The following is a 19,788-nucleotide window of genomic DNA, read 5'->3' as shown; positions in this document are numbered from 1 at the left end:
GTTGTTGGACAGGAACAACCCCCTTGTTGCACAGGAACAACCCCCTTGTTGGACAGGAACAACCCCCTTGTTGCACAGGAACAACCCCCTTGTTGCACAGGAACAACCCCCTTGTTGGACAGAAAACCTCCCTTTGTTGGGCACCCTCGCTATCGGTGGTGATAACCTGGTCCAGTACGATGTCACAGCAGTCCCGTGAAAGACAAAATGTTTTCAAACTGTGTATTGGTTTATTCTCATATCGTGTCCTACAAAAACATACAATTTAGTAGCTTCTACAAAACCTATGTGAACGTTAATATTATTATTAGAATGTTTATACAGACCAAACAAACCTTTCGTAGCACAAAACACATTAAAAACAATTAAAATATCAGATAAATCTTGTTGCACACTCAGTAGTTCAATAACAAACTTGAATCTAATTGATAAAGAATAGTGCTTATTCTTTCAAATCTGTGGAGAAGATTTGAGTAGTTACCAAATTTACTTGAAATAAACATACATTTTTATTGTAAAAGTGGAGAGTGTATAAAAAATACATTATAAAATAACTGAGATGTCAAACATAACCATGAGGAAATAGCCTGGCGTACATTTGTGATGGGGAAGTCAGATACGATATTGTCAACACAGAAACAAATTATTTTTGAATAACAAATGAGGTAAACATTATATGGAATTTGAAGTTTGTTAGTTGCAACTGTAGGCCTATGTTATGATATCACCCTAAGAGGGGCCATTCAGGTGAAGGCCAGAGCTGGTTTTTCCCCTACAATTAGAATGACTGGCATGTGTACACTCAATATGGCTGCCGACAACTCATCATGGACGTTGACATGAATGAAATCATGCGTTCTAGTCATTCTAATTTCCTTTCATGGTTGTCTTCTCTTCTCTACGCCATCTCAATTGGTTCTTCTTGCAGTTGTGTCTCCAGCTTGACATCTTTCACTTTCTTTGTATCACTTTTGTGATTCTTCCTGATATTTGATATAAAAGAACAGTTCGTTATTTGTAGCATAAATATGCTAAAAAAACTAAAATAGAACAAACTGAGTAATTCTAATTTTCCTGTTCAACTAGTTTCCTAACAGAAGAGATTAGAGAAGAGAATGATGAATAGTGTACTTACTTGCTCTGCATGGCCAGGACAACAATGACTATGATGAGTATTGCTCCAGTGATCCCAAACACCACTCCTAGAATCAGGGCTGCAGGAAACAGAATAACAGGTCAGTGTTTAATTAACAGAAGACAATACATTTATATTAAGTCCAAACTGTTGAACAGGCCTACAGTATATTGTTTTTTAACAGACCGACACTACACAGTGCCTTTGGAACATATTCATAACCCCTGGCTTTTTCCACATTTTGTTACTTAACAGCATTATTCTAAAATGGATTAAATTATTTATTTTTCTCATTAATCTACACACAATACCCCATAATGACAAAGTGAAAAAGTGTTTTTAGAATTTCTGCAAATTAAAAAAAAATTATATATGAGACACGAATATGAGACTCGAAATTGAGCTCATATGCATCCCACAGTTTGACCAATGGTCCCTGGGACAGAGCTCCAGAGTTTCTCTGTGGAGATGGGAGAACCTTCCAGAAGGACAACCATCTCTGCAGCACTCCACCAAGCAGGCTTTTATGGTAGAGTGGCCAGATGGAAGCCACTCCTCAGTAAAAGGCACATGATAGCCCTCTTGGAGTTTGCCAAAAGGCACCTAAAGGACTCTCAGACCATGAGAAAAAAGATTCTCTGGTCTGATGAAACCAAAATTTAACTGAATGCCAAGCGCCAGGTCTGGAGGAAACCTGGCACCATCATCCCTACGGTGAAGCATGGTGGTGGAGGCATCATGCTTTGGGGATGTTTTTCATAGGCAGAGACTGGGAGACCAGTCAGGATCGAGGGAAAGATGAACGGAGCAAAGTACGGAGAGACCCTTGATGAACCCTGTGAAAGGTCTGAATACTTATATAAATCTGATATTTCCGTTTTTTATTTTTAATAGATTTGCACAGATTTCTTAAGAACGGTTTTGATTCGTCATTATGGGGTATTGTGTGTTGACTGGTGAGGGAAAAAACGGTTTAATCAATTTTAGAATAAGGCTGTAACGTAACAAATGTGGAAAAGGTTACAGGGTCTGAATACTTCCGAATGCACTGTACAATACAAAAGTATGTGGACACCACTTCAAATGATGGGATTTGGCTCTTTCAGCCACATCCGTTTGCTGACAGGTGTATAACATCGAGCACACTGCTCGACCTCACTAATGCTCGTGGCTGAATGGAAGTCCCCGCAGCAATAATCCAACATCCAGTGGAAAGCCTTCCCAGAAGAGTGGAGGCTGTTATAGCAGCAAAGGGTAGACCAACTCCATATGAATGCCTTCCCAGAAGAGTGGAGGCTGTTAAAGCAGCACAGGGTAGACCAACTCCATATTAATGCCTTCGCAGAAGAGTGGAGGCTGTTATAGCAGCACAGGGTATACCAACTCCATATTAATGCCTTCCCAGAAGAGTGGAGGCTGTTATTGTCATGCAGGTGAAAGAGGACCCAAAAGCGACTTGGCGAAAACAGAGTCTTTAATCCAGTAAAGTAAATACAATCAAAAAAACACAACTTTCACTCGAAATGACGAGGACAAACTGGAGACTCGATCTTGAACAGCAGGTGAACAGCAGGTTGCCTCGGGAAGGCACTTGAACCAGACAGACTCAGACACCTGCTCACCACGCAGCATCTGAGGAAAACACGACACGACAGGGCGATACACAATCACAGCACGGTGAATTCTAAACAAGGAACCGACAGGGCAGAAACGGGAAACAAGGAGAGAAATAGGGACTCTAATCAGGGAAAAGGATCGGGAACAGGTGTGGGAAGGCTAAATGATGATTAGGGGAATAGGAACAGCTGGGAGCAGGAACGGAACGATAGAGAGAAGAGAGAGCGAGAGAGTGAGAGAGGGAGGGGAGAGAGAGGGATAGAAAGAGGGAAAGAACCTAATAAGACCAGCAGAGGGAAACGAATAGAATGGGAAGCACAGGGACAAGACGTGATAATAAATGACAAAACATGACAGTACCCCCCCACTCACCGAGCGCCTCCTGGCGCACTCGAGGAGGAATCCTGGCGGCAACGGAGGAAATCATCAATGAGTGAACGGTCCAGCACGTCCCGAGACGGGACCCAACTCCTCTCCTCAGGACCGTAACCCTCCCAATCCACTAAGTATTGGTGACCCCGTCCCCGAGAACGCATGTCCATGATCTTATGTACCTTGTAAATAGGTGCGCTCTCGACAAGGACGGGAGGGGGAGGGAAGACGAACGGGAGTGCGAAGAAAGGGCTTGACACAGGAGACATGGAAGACAGGATGGACGCGACGAAGATGTCGCGGAAGAAGCAGTCGCACAGCGACAGGATTGACGACCTGGGAGACACGGAACGGACCAATGAACCGCGGAGTCAACTTACGAGAAGCTGTCGTAAGAGGAAGGTTGCGAGTGGAAAGCCACACTCTCTGGCCGCAACAATACCTTGGACTCTTAATCCTGCGTTTATTGGCGGCTCTCACAGTCTGTGCCCTGTAACGGCAAAGTGCAGACCTCACCCTCCTCCAGGTGCGCTCACAACGTTGGACAAACGCTTGAGCGGAGGGAACGCTGGACTCGGCAAGCTGGGATGAGAACAGAGGAGGCTGGTAACCCAGACTACTCTGAAACGGAGATAACCCGGTAGCAGACGAAGGAAGCGAATTGTGAGCGTATTCTGCCCAGGGGAGCTGTTCTGCCCAAGACGCAGGGTTTCTGAAAGAAAGGCTGCGTAGTATGCGACCAATCGTCTGATTGGCCCTCTCTGCTTGACCGTTAGACTGGGGATGAAACCCGGAAGAGAGACTGACGGACGCACCAATCAAACGACAGAACTCCCTCCAAAACTGTGACGTGAATTGCGGGCCTCTGTCTGAAACGGCGTCTAACGGAAGGCCATGAATTCTGAATACATTCTCGATAATGATTTGTGCCGTCTCCTTAGCGGAAGGAAGTTTAGCGAGGGGAATGAAATGTGCCGCCTTAGAGAACCTATCGACAACCGTAAGAATCACAGTCTTCCCCGCAGACAAAGGCAGACCGGTAATGAAGTCTAGGGCGATGTGAGACCATGGTCGAGAAGGAATGGGGAGCGGTCTGAGACGACCGGCAGGAGGAGAGTTACCCGACTTAGTCTGCGCGCAGTCCGAACAAGCAGCCACGAAACGGCGCGTGTCACGCTCCTGAGTCGGCCACCAAAAGCGCTGGCGAATAGACGCAAGAGTGCCTCGAACACCGGGATGACCAGCTAACTTGGCAGAGTGAGCCCACTGAAGAACAGCCAGACGAGTGGAAACAGGAACGAAAAGGAGGTTACTAGGACAAGCGCGCGGCGACGCAGTGTGCGTGAGTGCTTGCTTAACCTGTCTTTCAATTCCCCAGACTGTTAACCCGACAACACGCCCATAAGGAAGAATCCCCTCGGGATCAGTAGAAGCCACAGAAGAACTAAACAGACGGGATAAGGCATCAGGCTTGGTGTTCTTGCTACCCGGACGGTAAGAAATCACAAACTCGAAACGAGCGAAAAACAACGCCCAACGAGCTTGACGGGCATTAAGTCGTTTGGCAGAACGGATGTACTCAAGGTTCTTATGGTCTGTCCAAACGACAAAAGGAACGGTCGCCCCCTCCAACCACTGTCGCCATTCGCCTAGGGCTAAGCGGATGGCGAGCAGTTCACGGTTACCCACATCATAGTTGCGCTCAGATGGCGACAGGCGATGAGAAAAATAAGCGCAAGGATGAACCTTATCGTCAGACTGGAAGCGCTGGGATAGAATGGCTCCCACGCCTACCTCTGAAGCGTCAACCTCGACAATGAATTGTCTAGTGACGTCAGGAGTAACGAGGATAGGAGCGGACGTAAAACGTTCTTTTAGAAGATCAAAAGCTCCCTGGGCGGAACCGGACCACTTAAAACACGTCTTGACAGAAGTAAGAGCTGTGAGAGGGGCAGCAACTTGACCGAAATTACGAATGAAACGCCGATAGAAATTAGCGAAACCTAAAAAGCGCTGCAACTCGACACGTGACCTTGGAACGGGCCAATCACTGACAGCTTGGACCTTAGCGGAATCCATCTGAATGCCTTCAGCGGAAATAACGGAACCGAGAAAAGTAACGGAGGAGACATGAAAAGAGCACTTCTCAGCCTTTACGTAGAGACAATTCTCTAAAAGGCGCTGTAGGACACGTCGAACGTGCTGAACATGAATCTCGAGTGACGGAGAAAAAATCAGGATATCGTCAAGATAGACAAAAACAAAGATGTTCAGCATGTCTCTCAGAACATCATTAACTAATGCCTGAAAAACAGCTGGCGCATTGGCGAGACCGAACGGCAGAACCCGGTACTCAAAATGCCCTAACGGAGTGTTAAACGCCGTTTTCCACTCGTCCCCCTCTCTGATGCGCACGAGATGGTAAGCGTTACGAAGGTCCAACTTAGTAAAGCACCTGGCTCCCTGCAGAATCTCGAAGGCTGATGACATAAGGGGAAGCGGATAACGATTCTTAACCGTTATGTCATTCAGCCCTCGATAATCCACGCAGGGGCGCAGAGTACCGTCCTTCTTCTTAACAAAAAGAACCCCGCCCCGGCCGGAGAGGAAGAAGGCACTATGGTACCGGCGTCAAGAGACACAGACAAATAATCCTCGAGAGCCTTACGTTCGGGAGCCGACAGAGAGTATAGTCTACCCCGAGGAGGAGTGGTCCCCGGAAGGAGATCAATACTACAATCATACGACCGGTGAGGAGGAAGGGAGTTGGCTCGGGACCGACTGAAGACCATGCGCAGATCATGATATTCCTCCGGCACTCCTGTCAAATCGCCAGGTTCCTCCTGAGAAGTAGGGACAGAAGAAACGGGAGGGATGGCAGACATTAAACACTTCACATGACAAGAAACGTTCCAGGATAGGATAGAATTACTAGACCAATTAATAGAAGGATTATGACATACTAGCCAGGGATGACCCAAAACAACAGGTGTAAACGGTGAACGGAAAATCAAAAAAGAAATAGTCTCACTGTGGTTACCAGATACTGTGAGGGTTAAAGGTAGTGTCTCAAATCTGATACTGGGAAGATGACTACCATCTAAGGCGAACATGGGCGTAGGCTTCTCTAACTCTCTGAAAGGAATGTCATGTTTTCGAACCCATGCTTCGTCCATGAAACAACCCTCAGCCCCAGAGTCTATCAAGGCACTACATGTAGCACCCGAACCGGTCCAGCGTAGATGGACCGACAAAGTAGTACAGGATTTTGATGGAGAGACTTGAGTAGTTGCGCTCACCTGTAGCCCTCCGCTTACAGATGAGCTCTGGCTTTTACTGGACATGAATTAACAAAATGTCCAGCAACTCCGCAATAGAGGCACAGGCGGTTGGTGATCCTCCGTTCCCTCTCCTTAGTCGAGATGCGAATCCCTCCCAGCTGCATGGGCTCAGTCTCTGAGCCAGAGGAGGGAGATGGGTGCGATGCGGAGCAGGGAAACACCGTTGATGCGAGCTCTCTTCCACGAGCCCGGTGACGAAGATCTACCCGTCGTTCTATGCGGATGGCGAGAGCAATCAAAGAGTCCACATCTGAAGGAACCTCCCGGGAGAGAATCTCATCCTTAACCACTGCGTGGAGTCCCTCCAGAAAACGAGCGAGCAGCGCCGGCTCGTTCCACTCACTAGAGGCAGCAAGAGTGCGAAACTCAATAGAATAATCCGTTATGGACCGTTCACCTTGGCATAAGGAAGCCAGGGCCCTAGAAGCCTCCCTACCAAAAACTGAACGGTCAAAAACCCGAATCATCTCCTCTTTAAAGTTCTGGAACTTGTTAGAGCAATCAGCCCTTGCCTCCCAGATAGCTGTGCCCCATTCTCGAGCCCGGCCAGTAAGGAGTGAAATGACGTAAGCAACCCGAGCTCTCTCTCTAGAGTATGTGTTGGGTTGGAGAGAGAACACAATCTCACACTGCGTGAGAAAGGAGCGGCACTCAGTGGGCTGCCCGGAGTAGCAAGGTGGGTTATTAACCCTAGGTTCTGGAGGCTCGGCAGGCCAGGAAGTAACAGGTGGCACGAGACGTAGACTCTGGAACTGTCCAGAGAGGTCGGAAACCTGAGCGGCCAGGTTCTCCACGGCATGGCGAGCAGCAGACAATTCCTGCTCGTGTCTGCCGAGCATGGCTCCTTGGATCTCGACGGCAGTGTAACGAGCGTCTGAAGTCGCTGGGTCCATTCCTTGGTCGGTTCCTTCTGTCATGCAGGTGAAAGAGGACCCAAAAGCGACTTGGCGAAAACAGAGTCTTTAATCCAGTAAAGTAAATACAATCAAAAAAACACAACTTTCACTCGAAATGACGAGGACAAACTGGAGACTCGATCTTGAACAGCAGGTGAACAGCAGGTTGCCTCGGGAAGGCACTTGAACCAGACAGACTCAGACACCTGCTCACCACGCAGCATCTGAGGAAAACACGACACGACAGGGCGATACACAATCACAGCACGGTGAATTCTAAACAAGGAACCGACAGGGCAGAAACGGGAAACAAGGAGAGAAATAGGGACTCTAATCAGGGAAAAGGATCGGGAACAGGTGTGGGAAGGCTAAATGATGATTAGGGGAATAGGAACAGCTGGGAGCAGGAACGGAACGATAGAGAGAAGAGAGAGCGAGAGAGTGAGAGAGGGAGGGGGAGAGAGAGGGATAGAAAGAGGGAAAGAACCTAATAAGACCAGCAGAGGGAAACGAATAGAATGGGAAGCACAGGGACAAGACGTGATAATAAATGACAAAACATGACAGTTATAGCAGCAAAGGGTAGACCAACTCCATATTAATGACTTTTTTATTTATTTATTTTTTATTTCGCCTTTATTTAACCAGGTAGGCTAGTTGAGAACAAGTTCTCATTTGCAACTGCGACCTGGCCAAGATAAAGCATAGCAGTGTGAACAGACAACACAGAGTTACACATGATATAAACAATTAACAAGTCAATAACACAGTAGAAAAAAATGGGCAGTCTATATACAATGTGTGCAAAAGGCATGAGGAGGTAGGCGAATAATACAATTTTGCAGATTAACACTGGAGTGATAAATGATCAGATGGTCATGTACAGGTAGAGATATTGGTGTGCAAAAGAGCAGAAAAATAAATAAATAAAAACAGTATAAAAACAGTATGGGAATGAGGTAGGTGAAAATGGGTGGGCTATTTTCCTATAGACTATGTACAGCTGCAGCGATCGGTTAGCTGCTCGGATAGCTGATGTTTGAAGTTGGTGAGGGAGATAAAAGTCTCCAACTTCAGCGATTTTTGCAATTTGTTCCAGTCACAGGCAGCAGAGTACTGGAACGAAAGGCGGCCAAATTATGTGTTGGCTTTAGGGATGATCAGTGAGATACACCTGCTGGAGCGCGTGCTACGGATGGGTGTTGCCATCGTGACCAGTGAACTGAGATAAGGCGGAGCTTTACCTAGCATGGACTTGTAGATGACCTGGAGCCAGTGGGTCTGGCGACGAATATGTAGTGAGGGCCAGCCGACTAGAGCATACAAGTCGCAGTGGTGGGTGGTATAAGGTGCTTTAGTGACAAAACGGATGGCACTGTGATAGACTGCATCCAGTTTGCTGAGTAGAGTGTTGGAAGCCATTTTGTAGATGACATCGCCGAAGTCGAGGATCGGTAGGATAGTCAGTTTTACTAGGGTAAGCTTGGCAGCGTGAGTGAAGGAGGCTTTGTTGCGGAATAGAAAGCCGACTCTTGATTTGATTTTCGATTGGAGATGTTTGATGTGGGTCTGGAAGGAGATTTTGCAGTCTAGCCAGACACCTAGGTACTTATAGATGTCCACATATTCAAGGTCGGAACCATCCAGGGTGGTGATGCTAGTCGGGCATGCGGGTGCAGGCAGCGATCGGTTGAAAAGCATGCATTTGGTTTTACTCGCGTTTAAGAGCAGTTGGAGGCCACAGAAGGAGTGCTGTATGGCATTGAAGCTCGTTTGGAGGTTAGATAGCACAGTGTCCAATGACGGGCCGAAAGTATATAGAATGGTGTCGTCTGCGTAGAGGTGGATCAGGGAATCGCCCGCAGCAAGAGCAACATCATTGATATATACAGAGAAAAGAGTCGGCCCGAGAATTGAACCCTGTGGCACCCCCATAGAGACTGCCAGAGGACCGGACAGCATGCCCTCCGATTTGACACACTGAACTCTGTCTGCAAAGTAATTGGTGAACCAGGCAAGGCAGTCATCCGAAAAACCGAGGCTGTTGAGTCTGCCGATAAGAATATGGTGATTGACAGAGTTGAAAGCCTTGGTGAGGTCGATGAAGACGGCTGCACAGTACTGTCTTTTATCGATGGCGGTTATGATATCGTTTAGTACCTTGAGTGTGGCTGAGGTGCACCCGTGACCGGCTCGGAAACCAGATTGCACAGCGGAGAAGGTACGGTGGGATTCGAGATGGTCAGTGACCTGTTTGTTGACTTGGCTTTCGAAGACCTTAGATAGGCAGGGCAGGATTGATATAGGTCTGTAACAGTTTGGGTCCAGGGTGTCTCCCCCTTTGAAGAGGGGGATGACTGCGGCAGCTTTCCAATCCTTGGGGATCTCAGACGATATGAAAGAGAGGTTGAACAGGCTGGTAATAGGGGTTGCGACAATGGCGGCAGATAGTTTCAGAAATAGCGGGTCCAGATTGTCAAGCCCAGCTGATTTGTACGGGTCCAGGTTTTGCAGCTCTTTCAAAACATCTGCTATCTGGATTTGGGTAAAGGAGAACCTGGAGAGGCTTGGGTAAGGAGCTACGGGGGGGGGGCGGAGCTGTTGGCCGAGGTTGGAGTAGCCAGGCGGAAGGCATGGCCAGCCGTTGAGAAGTGCTTATTGAAGTTTTCGATAATCATGGATTTATCGGAGGCTTCCCAGAAGAGTGGAGGCTGTTATAGCAGCAATGGGGGACCAACTCCATATTAATGTCTTCCCAGAAGAGTGGAGGCTGTTATAGCAGCAAAGGGTAGACCAACTCCATATTAATGACTTCCCAGAAGAGTGGAGGCTGTTATAGCAGCAAAGGGTAGACCAACTCCATATTAATGCCTTCCCAGAAGAGTGGAGGCTGTTATAGCAGCACAGGGTAGACCAACTCCATATTAATGACTTCCCAGAAGACTGGAGGCTCTGGCCCCCCAATGGTGGAACAAACTCCCTCACGACGCCAGGACAGCGGAGTCAATCACCACCTCCGGAGACACCTGAAACCCCACCTCTTTAAGGAATACCTAGGATAGGATAAGTATTCCCTCTCACCCCCCCCCTTTAAGATTTAGATGCACTATTGTAAAGTGACTGTTCCACTGGATGTCATAAGGTGAATGCACCAATTTGTAAGTCGCTCTGGATAAGAGCGTCTGCTAAATGACTTAAATGTAAATGTAAATGTAAATAGCAGCAAAGGGGGACCAACTCCATATTAATGCCCATGATTTTGGAATCGGATGTTCGACAGGTGTCCACATTCATTTGATCATGTAGTGTATTTCTCTACTCACCAACAGGAGTATCAGGCTCATCCTCCTCCTCTTCAGTACCCTCATCTGATGACAGAACATGTCAGAAATATTATAGACAACATAATATCAGATTATTATAATATCAGATTATTATAGACATAACATCAGATTGTTATAGAAATTATAATATCAGATTATAGATATTATAATATCAGATTAATATTGATATTATAATATCAGATTATTATAGACCGAACATCAGATTATTATATAAATTATAATATCAGATTATAGATATTATAATATCAGATTGTCATAGATATTATAATATCAGTTTATTATTCAACATTACATTCATCTGTAGTTAGTTTTCAGTTTCATTGAACACAAGAAAAATTTATATTTCATCATTGATTAATACATTTTTTTGCTATGCTATGTAATATTATGTAATGTCATTTTACCATGAATCCCAGCACAGGTGGCATTGCAGGCATGATGGTCGATGAACCTGTTCCCGTTCCCCACACAGCCAGTCCAGTGAAACTTCTTACACTTCTCATGGATGGGGTCGTAGAAATAACGCAGGTAGGTGCCAAAGCATTCACCCAGAGCCTTCTTGAAGTGGCAGGCTTTTGACTCTGGGGAAGGACAAGGGTTGGGTATGGAGAGATGGCATTAATTACACACCAAGATGTGTGATTAATTACACACTAGGAGCCCATGCTCTTTCAATGGAAAGCATAGGGTCATATCCCAGATTGCAATTCCTATGGCTTCCAATAGATGTCAGAAGTCTTTGGTCAAGGTTTCAGGCTTGAAACATGAATAATAAATATGAGTTTTAGTATGATGACACAAGTTTGGAAATCCGTGTTTGAGTTCGCAGCGAAGCGAACCTGATAATTTTGCTTTCCTATTGAACATTATTATTATTATTATTACATTTACATTACATTTAAGTCATTTAGCAGACGCTCTTATCCAGAGCGACTTACAAATTATATTAACATACTTTTTTAATTATAGTGTAATTACATTTTAGGGTACGTGAGGAATAAAATAGAAATGTATTTTGACTTGTTGAAACAAAGTTTAAGTGTAGATTTCGGAGTCCATTGGTTCCATGTTAAACGAGTGGATTACTCAAATCGATGGCGCCAACTAAATTGATTTTTCTAACAAAACGACACTACATGTTGTAGCTGGGACCCTTTGGTTTGCAAATCAGAGGAAGATTTTCAAAAAGTAAGTGAATATTTAATCGCTATTTGTGAATTTATGAAAAATGGTTGAAAAATATTTTGATGTGGGGTGCCGTCCTCAAACAATCGCATAGCATGCTTTTGCTGTAAAGCCTATTGTAAATCAGACAATTCAGTTAGATTAACAATAAATTAAGCTTTTAACAGATATAAGACACTTGTATGTACCTAAATGTTTAATAACCATACATTTTATGATTATTTATTTGAATTTGATCGCACTCCAATTTCACCGAAAGTTGACAACAGGTATCCCAATGGCAGGATGCCTAGCTCATGTGTAAATATTTGTATGAACATCGCAAGATTCAACAACTGAGACATAAACTGAACATGTTCCACAGACATGTGACTAACAGAAATAGAATAATGTGTCCCTAAACAAAGGGGGGGATAAAATCAAAAGTAAGTCGTTATCTGGTGTGTCCACCAGCTGCATTAAGTACTGCAGTGCATCTCCTCCTCATGGACTGCACCAGATTTGCCAGTTCTTGCTGTGAGATGTTACCCCACTCTTCCACCAAGGCACCTGCAAGTTCCTAGACATTTCTGGGGGAAATGGCCTCCTCCTCCGATCCAACAGGTCCCAGATGTGCTCAATCATTGGGATTGAGATCTGGGCTCTTCGCTGGCCATGGCAGAACACTGACATTCCTGTCTTGCAGGAAATCACGCACAGAATGTGCAGTATGGCTGGTGGCATTGTCATGCTGGAGGGTCATGTCAGGATGAGCCTGCAGGAAGGGTACCACATGAGGGAGGAGGATGTCTTTCCTGTAACGCACAGCGTTGAGATTGCCTGCAATGACAACAAGCTCAGTCCGATGACGCTGTGACACACCGGCCCAGACCATGACGGACCCTCCACCTCCGAATTGATCCCGCTCCAGAGTACAGTTCTCAGTGTAATGCTCATTCCTTCGATGATAAACGCAAATCCGACCATAATCCCTGGTGAGACAAAACCGTGACATGTCAGTGAAGAGCTCTTTATGAGCTAAACGACTACCGGCCTGTAGTACTCACTTACGTCATCATGAAGTGCTTTGAGAGACTAGTCAAGGAACATATCTCCTCCACCCTACATGAAACCCTAGACCCACTCCAATTTGCTTACCGCCCAAATAGGTCCACAGACGACGCAATCGCAACCACACTGCCCTAACCCATCTGGACAAGAGGAATACCTATGTGAGAATTCTGTTCATCGACCACAGCTCAGCATTCAACACCATAGTACCCTCCAAACTCATCAAGCTCGAGACCCTGGGTCTAGACCACGCCCTGTGCAACTGGGTACTGGACTTCCTGACAGGCCGCCCCCAGGTGGTGAGGGTAGGTAACATCTCCACCCCGCTGATCCTCAACACTGGGGCCCCACAAGGGTGTGTTCTGAGCCCTCTCCTGTACTCCCTGTTCACCCACGACTGCATGGCCATGCACGCCTCCAACTCAATCATCAAGTTTGCGGACGACACTACAGTGGTAGGCTTGATTACCAACAACGACGAGACGGCCTACAGGGAGGAGATGAGGGCCCTCGGAGTGTGGTGTCAGGAAAATTACCTCACACTCAATGTCAACAAAACAGAGGAGATGATTGTGGACTTCAGGAAACAGCAGAGGGAGCACCCCCCTATCCACACACGACGCAAACGACGGGACAGTAGTGGAGAGGGTCGTAAGTTTTAAGTTCCTCTGCGTACACATCACGGACAAACTGAATTGGTCCACCCACACAGACAGCGTCATGAAGGCGCAGCAGCCCCTCTTCAACCTCAGGAGGCTGAAGAAATTCAGCTTGTCACCAAAAGCACTCACAAACCTCTATAGATGCACAATCGAGAGCATCTTGTCGGGCTGTATCACCGCCTGGTACGGCAACTGCTCCGCCCACAACCGTAAGGCTCTCCAGAGGGTTGTGAGGTCTGCACAACACATCACCGGGGGCAAACTACCTGCCCTCCAGGACACCTACACCACCTGATGTCACAGGAAGGCCATAAAGATCATCAAGGACAGCAACCACTCGAGCCACTGCCTGTTCACCCTGCTATCATCCAGAAGGTGAGGTCAGTACAGGTGCATCAAAGCAGGGACTGAGTGACAGAAGCTGTTTTTCAATCTCAAGGCCATCAGACTGTTTAACAGCCACCACTAACATTGAGTGGCTGCTGCCAACAGTCTGACTCAACTCCAGTCACTTTAATAATGGAAATGGATCGATATTGATGTAAAAATGTATCACTAGCCACTTTAAACAATGCCACTTAATATAATGTTTACATACCCTACATTATTCATCTCATATGTATATACTGTACTCGATACCATCTACTGCATCTTGCTTATGCCGTTCTGTACCATCACTCATTCATATATCTTTATGTACATATTCTTTATCCCTTTACACTTGTGTGTATAATGTAGTAGTTGTGGAATTGTTAGGATAGATTACTCGTTGGTTATTACTGGATTGTCAGAACTAGAAGCACAAGCATTTCATTTACATTACATCGCTACACTCACATTAACATCTGCTAACAATGTGTATGTGACAAATTTTTTTATTTTATATTTTTATTTCACCTTTATTTAACCAGGTAGGCTAGTTGAGAACAAGTTCTCATTTGCAACTGCGACCTGGCCAAGATAAAGCATAGCAGTGTGAACAGACAACACAGAGTTACACATGGAATAAACAATTAACAAGTCAATAACACAGTAGAAAAAAATGGGCAGTCTATATACAATGTGTGCAAAAGGCATGAGGAGGTAGGCGAATAATACAATTTTGCAGATTAACACTGGAGTGATAAATGATCAGATGGTCATGTACAGGTAGAGATATTGGTGTGCAAAAGAGCAGAAAAATAAATAAATAAAAACAGTATAAAAACAGTATGGGAATGAGGTAGGTGAAAATGGGTGGGCTATTTTCCTATAGACTATGTACAGCTGCAGCGATCGGTTAGCTGCTCGGATAGCTGATGTTTGAAGTTGGTGAGGGAGATAAAAGTCTCCAACTTCAGCGATTTTTGCAATTCGTTCCAGTCACAGGCAGCAGAGTACTGGAACGAAAGGCGGCCAAATGATGTGTTGGCTTTAGGGATGATCAGTGAGATACACCTGCTGGAGCGCGTGCTACGGATGGGTGTTGCCATCGTGACCAGTGAACTGAGATAAGGCGGAGCTTTACCTAGCATGGACTTGTAGATGACCTGGAGCCAGTGGGTCTGGCGACGAATATGTAGTGAAGGCCAGCCGACTAGAGCATACAAGTCGCAGTGGTGGGTGGTATAAGGTGCTTTAGTGACAAAACGGATGGCACTGTGATAGACTGCATCCAGTTTGCTGAGTAGAGTGTTGGAAGCCATTTTGTAGATGACATCGCCGAAGTCGAGGATCGGTAGGATAGTCAGTTTTACTAGGTAAGCTTGGCAGCGTGAGTGAAGGAGGCTTTGTTGCGGAATAGAAAGCCGACTCTTGATTTGATTTTCGATTGGAGATGTTTGATGTGGGTCTGGAAGGAGAGTTTGCAGTCTAGCCAGACACCTAGGTACTTATAGATGTCCACATATTCAAGGTCGGAACCATCCAGGGTGGTGATGCTAGTCGGGCATGCGGGTGCAGGCAGCGATCGGTTGAAAAGCATGCATTTGGTTTTACTCGCGTTTAAGAGCAGTTGGAGGCCACGGAAGGAGTGCTGTATGGCATTGAAGCTCGTTTGGAGGTTAGATAGCACAGTGTCCAATGACGGGCCGAAAGTATATAGAATGGTGTCGTCTGCGTAGAGGTGGATCAGGGAATCGCCCGCAGCAAGAGCAACATCATTGATATACACAGAGAAAATAAAATTAGATTTGATTTATGTCAGTCCTGTCTGGTCCAGCGACGGTGGGTTTGTGGGGTTTGTGCCCATAAGCGACGTTGTTGCCGGTGATGTCTGATGAGGAACTGCCTTACAACAGGCCTACAAGCCCTCAGTCCAGCCTCTCTCAGCCTATTGCGGACAGTCTAACCACTGATGGAGGGATTGTACATTCATGGTGTATCTCTGCAGTTGTTCTTGCCATCCTGTACCTGTCCCGCAGGTGTGATGTTCGGATGTACCGATCCTGTGAAGGTGTTGTTACACGTGGTCTGCCATTGCGAGGACGATCAGCTTGTCCGTCCTGTCTTCCTGTAGCGCTGTCTTAGGCGTCTCACAGTACGGACAATGCAACTTATTGCCCTGGCCACATCTGCAGTCCTCATGCCTCCTTGCATCATGCCTAAGGCACGTTCACACAGATGAGCAGGGACCCTGGGAATCTTTCTTTTGGTGTTTTTAGTAGAAAGGCCTCGTTAGTGTCCTAAGTTTATAGTTGGGAAAGCTGTCAATATTTTGGTCCTTAAATGAAACTGGTATACTTCTTTTTTATCACAATTGTCTTTAACCAATTATGGTCTTTAAGTTGTGACTAGGGAGCAGCATTTTCATTTTTGGAAAAAAATGTTCCTGTAGTAAACAGGATATTTTGTCAGGACAAGATGCTAGAATATGCATATAATTGACAGCTTAGGATAGAACACTCTATAGTTTCCAAAACCGTAAAAAATATTGTCTGTGAGTATAACAGAACTGATGTTGCAGGCGAAAGCCTGAGAAAAATCCAATCCGGAAATGCCTCATGTTTTGAAAGCGCTGCATCCTATGCGTCCCTATTGAGCAGTGAATGGGCTATCAACCAGATTACTCTTTCTCCGTATTCCCGAAGGTGTCTACAGCATTGTGATGTAGTGTTACGCATTTATGTTGAAGAATACCCGTAAGCGGCTACATTGCGCAAGTGGTCACCTGATGCTCCCAGAGAGATTCTCGGGTAAAATACAGTGGTAGCCATTACTCCAATCGGTCCTACTGAAAAACTAATTGTCCCGATGGATATATTATCGAATAGATATTTGAAAAACACCTTGAGGATGAATTATAAACAACGTTGGCCATGTTTCTGTCGATATTATGGAGCTAATTTGGAATATTTTTCGATATTTTCGTGACTGCAATTTCCGGGTGATTTTTCAGCCAAATGGGAAGAACAAACAGAGCTATTATGGCTACAAAAATAATATTTTTGGGAAAAAGGAACATTTGCTATCTAACTGGGAGTCTCGTGAGTGAAAACATCCGAAGCTCAAAGGTAAACGATTTAATTTCATTGCTTTTCTGATTTCCGTGACCAAGTTACCTGCTGCTAGCTGGACAAAATGCTATGCTAGGCTATCGATAAACTTACACAAATGCTTGTCTAGCTTTGGCTGTAAAGCATATTTTGAAAATCTGAGATGACAGGGTGATTAACAAAAGGCTAAGCTGTGTCTCAATATATTTAATTTGTGATTTTCATGAATAGGAATATTTTCTTGGAATATTTATGTCCGTTGCGTTATGCTAATTAGTGTCAGTCGATGATTACGCTCCCTCATGCGGGATGGGGAGTCATTAGAGGTTATTAATGCAGCGCCGACAGTTCCTTACTTTCCCCCTGCCTCTTCCATTTATTCTGTAATGCTGCAATTAGTTGGTTGTAATGTTGGGTAGAGCATTTCCATTTTTGTTAGATGTATGTGTGACATATCATAAATAGGACTGGTGGAGTTATCATTTACAAAGATTATACATTTCTATTTTAATCAATTCGTTTATTTGGGTTTAACCATAATATTTGTTGGATTATTTGTTCTGTCTTTTCTGGTGGATTAAACTGAAATTGTAACTAACTTTCTATGGCTTATTTTAAAAATAGAGATATTTGGAGAATATTTCCTTTTCAAATAACCGAAGTGTGATGTTGTGATCTAAATAAAAAGGCCATTCTTGAACATGGGACGTTATTACTAATCTGCTGAAGATCCAGTTTGGATTTAGTGATATCTAATGCTTTAATATTTAATATCTGCCCTCCGAATTAATATTTATTATATAAATAGTCTAGTTTAACTTTATCTGGCTTGCCATTCCAAATACAATGGAATACTTTTCATTGTTAAAAGGTCGCTAGGTGTAGGCAAGGCCATAAGCAAATTGGTAAACTGGGATAAATGACTAAAGCGTTAAATCGGGGATTTTTCAACAAATAGATAGGGATTTTCCTTTCGAAGGTAGCAAGATCTTATTTATTTTCGCTCAGTTCTCATTAGAATATATTTTAATAGGATCATCTACTTTATGAAATGACTGCCTGATGCGATCGCATCGGTGAAATCAACTTCAATTGCGCTGCTTTGAGGGAAAGTGTACAGATGCAATCCACATTCCTAGCTAGGCTACTAATGTTGCAGTCTGGCTTTGGTTTTTACAATTAATAACCAAAAAACTAAATCGGCAACAAAACACCATGCAAAAGAGAAATGTGTAGGCCTATTAGAGCAGTAGCCTAGGTTGGTTACTCAACTACAATACATGTGGAATGCACCATACAACAATGCTGCATTCAACCACTGATAATCCACGCAGTGAAAAAAAAAAGGAAAAAATATGTGAAATTTAAATGTTACAACAACCTAAAGCTAGGTTTGGGTTTTTGAGTTATTAAATTTTGATTAGGGTTGCAGCATATTATGCACATCGGCAGGCATAGTGTAACGGCTTTCTTGTGGAGAAGGAGAGTCGGACCAAAATGCAGCGTGTAGATTGCGATCCATGTTTAATAAACAAACGTAAACGAATCAATTATAAACACTACAAAACAAAGAACGTAATGAACGTAACGAAACCCGAAACAGCCTATACTTGTGTAAACTAACACAGAGACAGGAACAAGGACACTAAGGACAATCACCCACAAAACACTCAAAGAATATAGCTGCCTAAATATGGTTCCCAATCAGAGACAACGATAAACACCTGCCTCTGATTGAGAACCACTTCAGACAGCCATAGACTTAACTAGAACACCCCACTAAGCTACAATCCCAATACATACACACCACATACAAAAACCCATGCCACACCCTGGCCTGACCAAATCAATGAAGATAAACACAAAATACTTCGACCAGGGCATGACAGAACCCCCCCCCCCCAAGGTGCGGGCTCCCGGACGCACCTCAAAACAATAGGGAGGGTCCGGGTGGGCGTCTGTCCATGGTGGCGGCTCCGGCGCGGGACGTGGACACCACTCAATCAATGTCTTAGTCCCTCCTCCTCGCGTCCCTGGATAGTCCACCCTCGCCACCGACCATGGCCTAGTAGTCCTCACCCAGAACCCCACTGGACTGAGGAGCAGATCGGGACTGAGGGGCAGATCGGAACTGAGGGGCAGATCGGGACTGAGGGGAAGCTCGGGACTGAGAGGAAGCTCAGGAGTGAGAGGAAGCTCAGGAGTGAGAGGGACTCCTTGCAGACTGGAAGCTCCTTGCAGACTGGCAGCTCCTTGCAGACTGGCAGCTCTGGCTGCTCCATGCAGACTGACAGCTCTGGCGGCTCCGTGCAGACTGGCAGCTCCTTGCAGACTGGCAGCTCCTTGCAGACTGACAGCTCTGGCTGCTCCATGCAGACTGGCAGCTCTGGCTGCTTCATGCAGACTGACAGCTCTGGCTGCTCCATGCAGGCTGGCAGCTCTGGCTGCTTCATATAGGCTGACAGCTCTGGCTGCGCTGAACAGGCAGGAGACTCCGGCAGCGCTGTAGAGGAGGAAGGCTCTGGCAGCGCTGAACAGGCGGGAGACTCCGGCAGCGCTGGAGAGGCGAAAGGCTCTGGCAGCGCTGGGCAGACTGGCGGCACTGGCGGCGCTGGGCAGACTGGCGGCGCTGGGCAGACTGGCGACACTGGCGGCGCTGGGCAGACTGGCGGCACTGGGCAGACTGGCGGCGCTTGCAGCGCTGGGCAGACTG

At 45.7% G+C, this 19,788-nt stretch overlaps 1 protein-coding gene across 1 annotated transcript in view; it reads right to left on the bottom strand.

The window, feature by feature from the left end:
- Positions 1–208: 208 nt before the first annotated feature.
- LOC123993858 (kunitz-type U19-barytoxin-Tl1a-like) overlaps positions 209–19,788 on the bottom strand; it is a 37,260-nt gene continuing 17,680 nt past the window's right edge. The window contains exons 3-6 of the mRNA XM_046296353.1: positions 11,110–11,286; positions 10,685–10,729; positions 1,136–1,214; positions 209–983 (exon numbers count right to left, since the gene is read on the bottom strand). Coding sequence (XP_046152309.1) covers positions 899–983; positions 1,136–1,214; positions 10,685–10,729; positions 11,110–11,286 — 386 coding nt within the window. The 3' untranslated portion in view covers positions 209–898. The remainder of the gene's footprint in view (positions 984–1,135; positions 1,215–10,684; positions 10,730–11,109; positions 11,287–19,788) is intronic.

The sequence above is a fragment of the Oncorhynchus gorbuscha genome, linkage group LG01, assembly GCF_021184085.1.
Source record: "Oncorhynchus gorbuscha isolate QuinsamMale2020 ecotype Even-year linkage group LG01, OgorEven_v1.0, whole genome shotgun sequence".
Lineage (NCBI taxonomy): Eukaryota > Metazoa > Chordata > Actinopteri > Salmoniformes > Salmonidae > Oncorhynchus > Oncorhynchus gorbuscha.
This window is presented reverse-complemented; position numbering and strand designations above follow the sequence as displayed.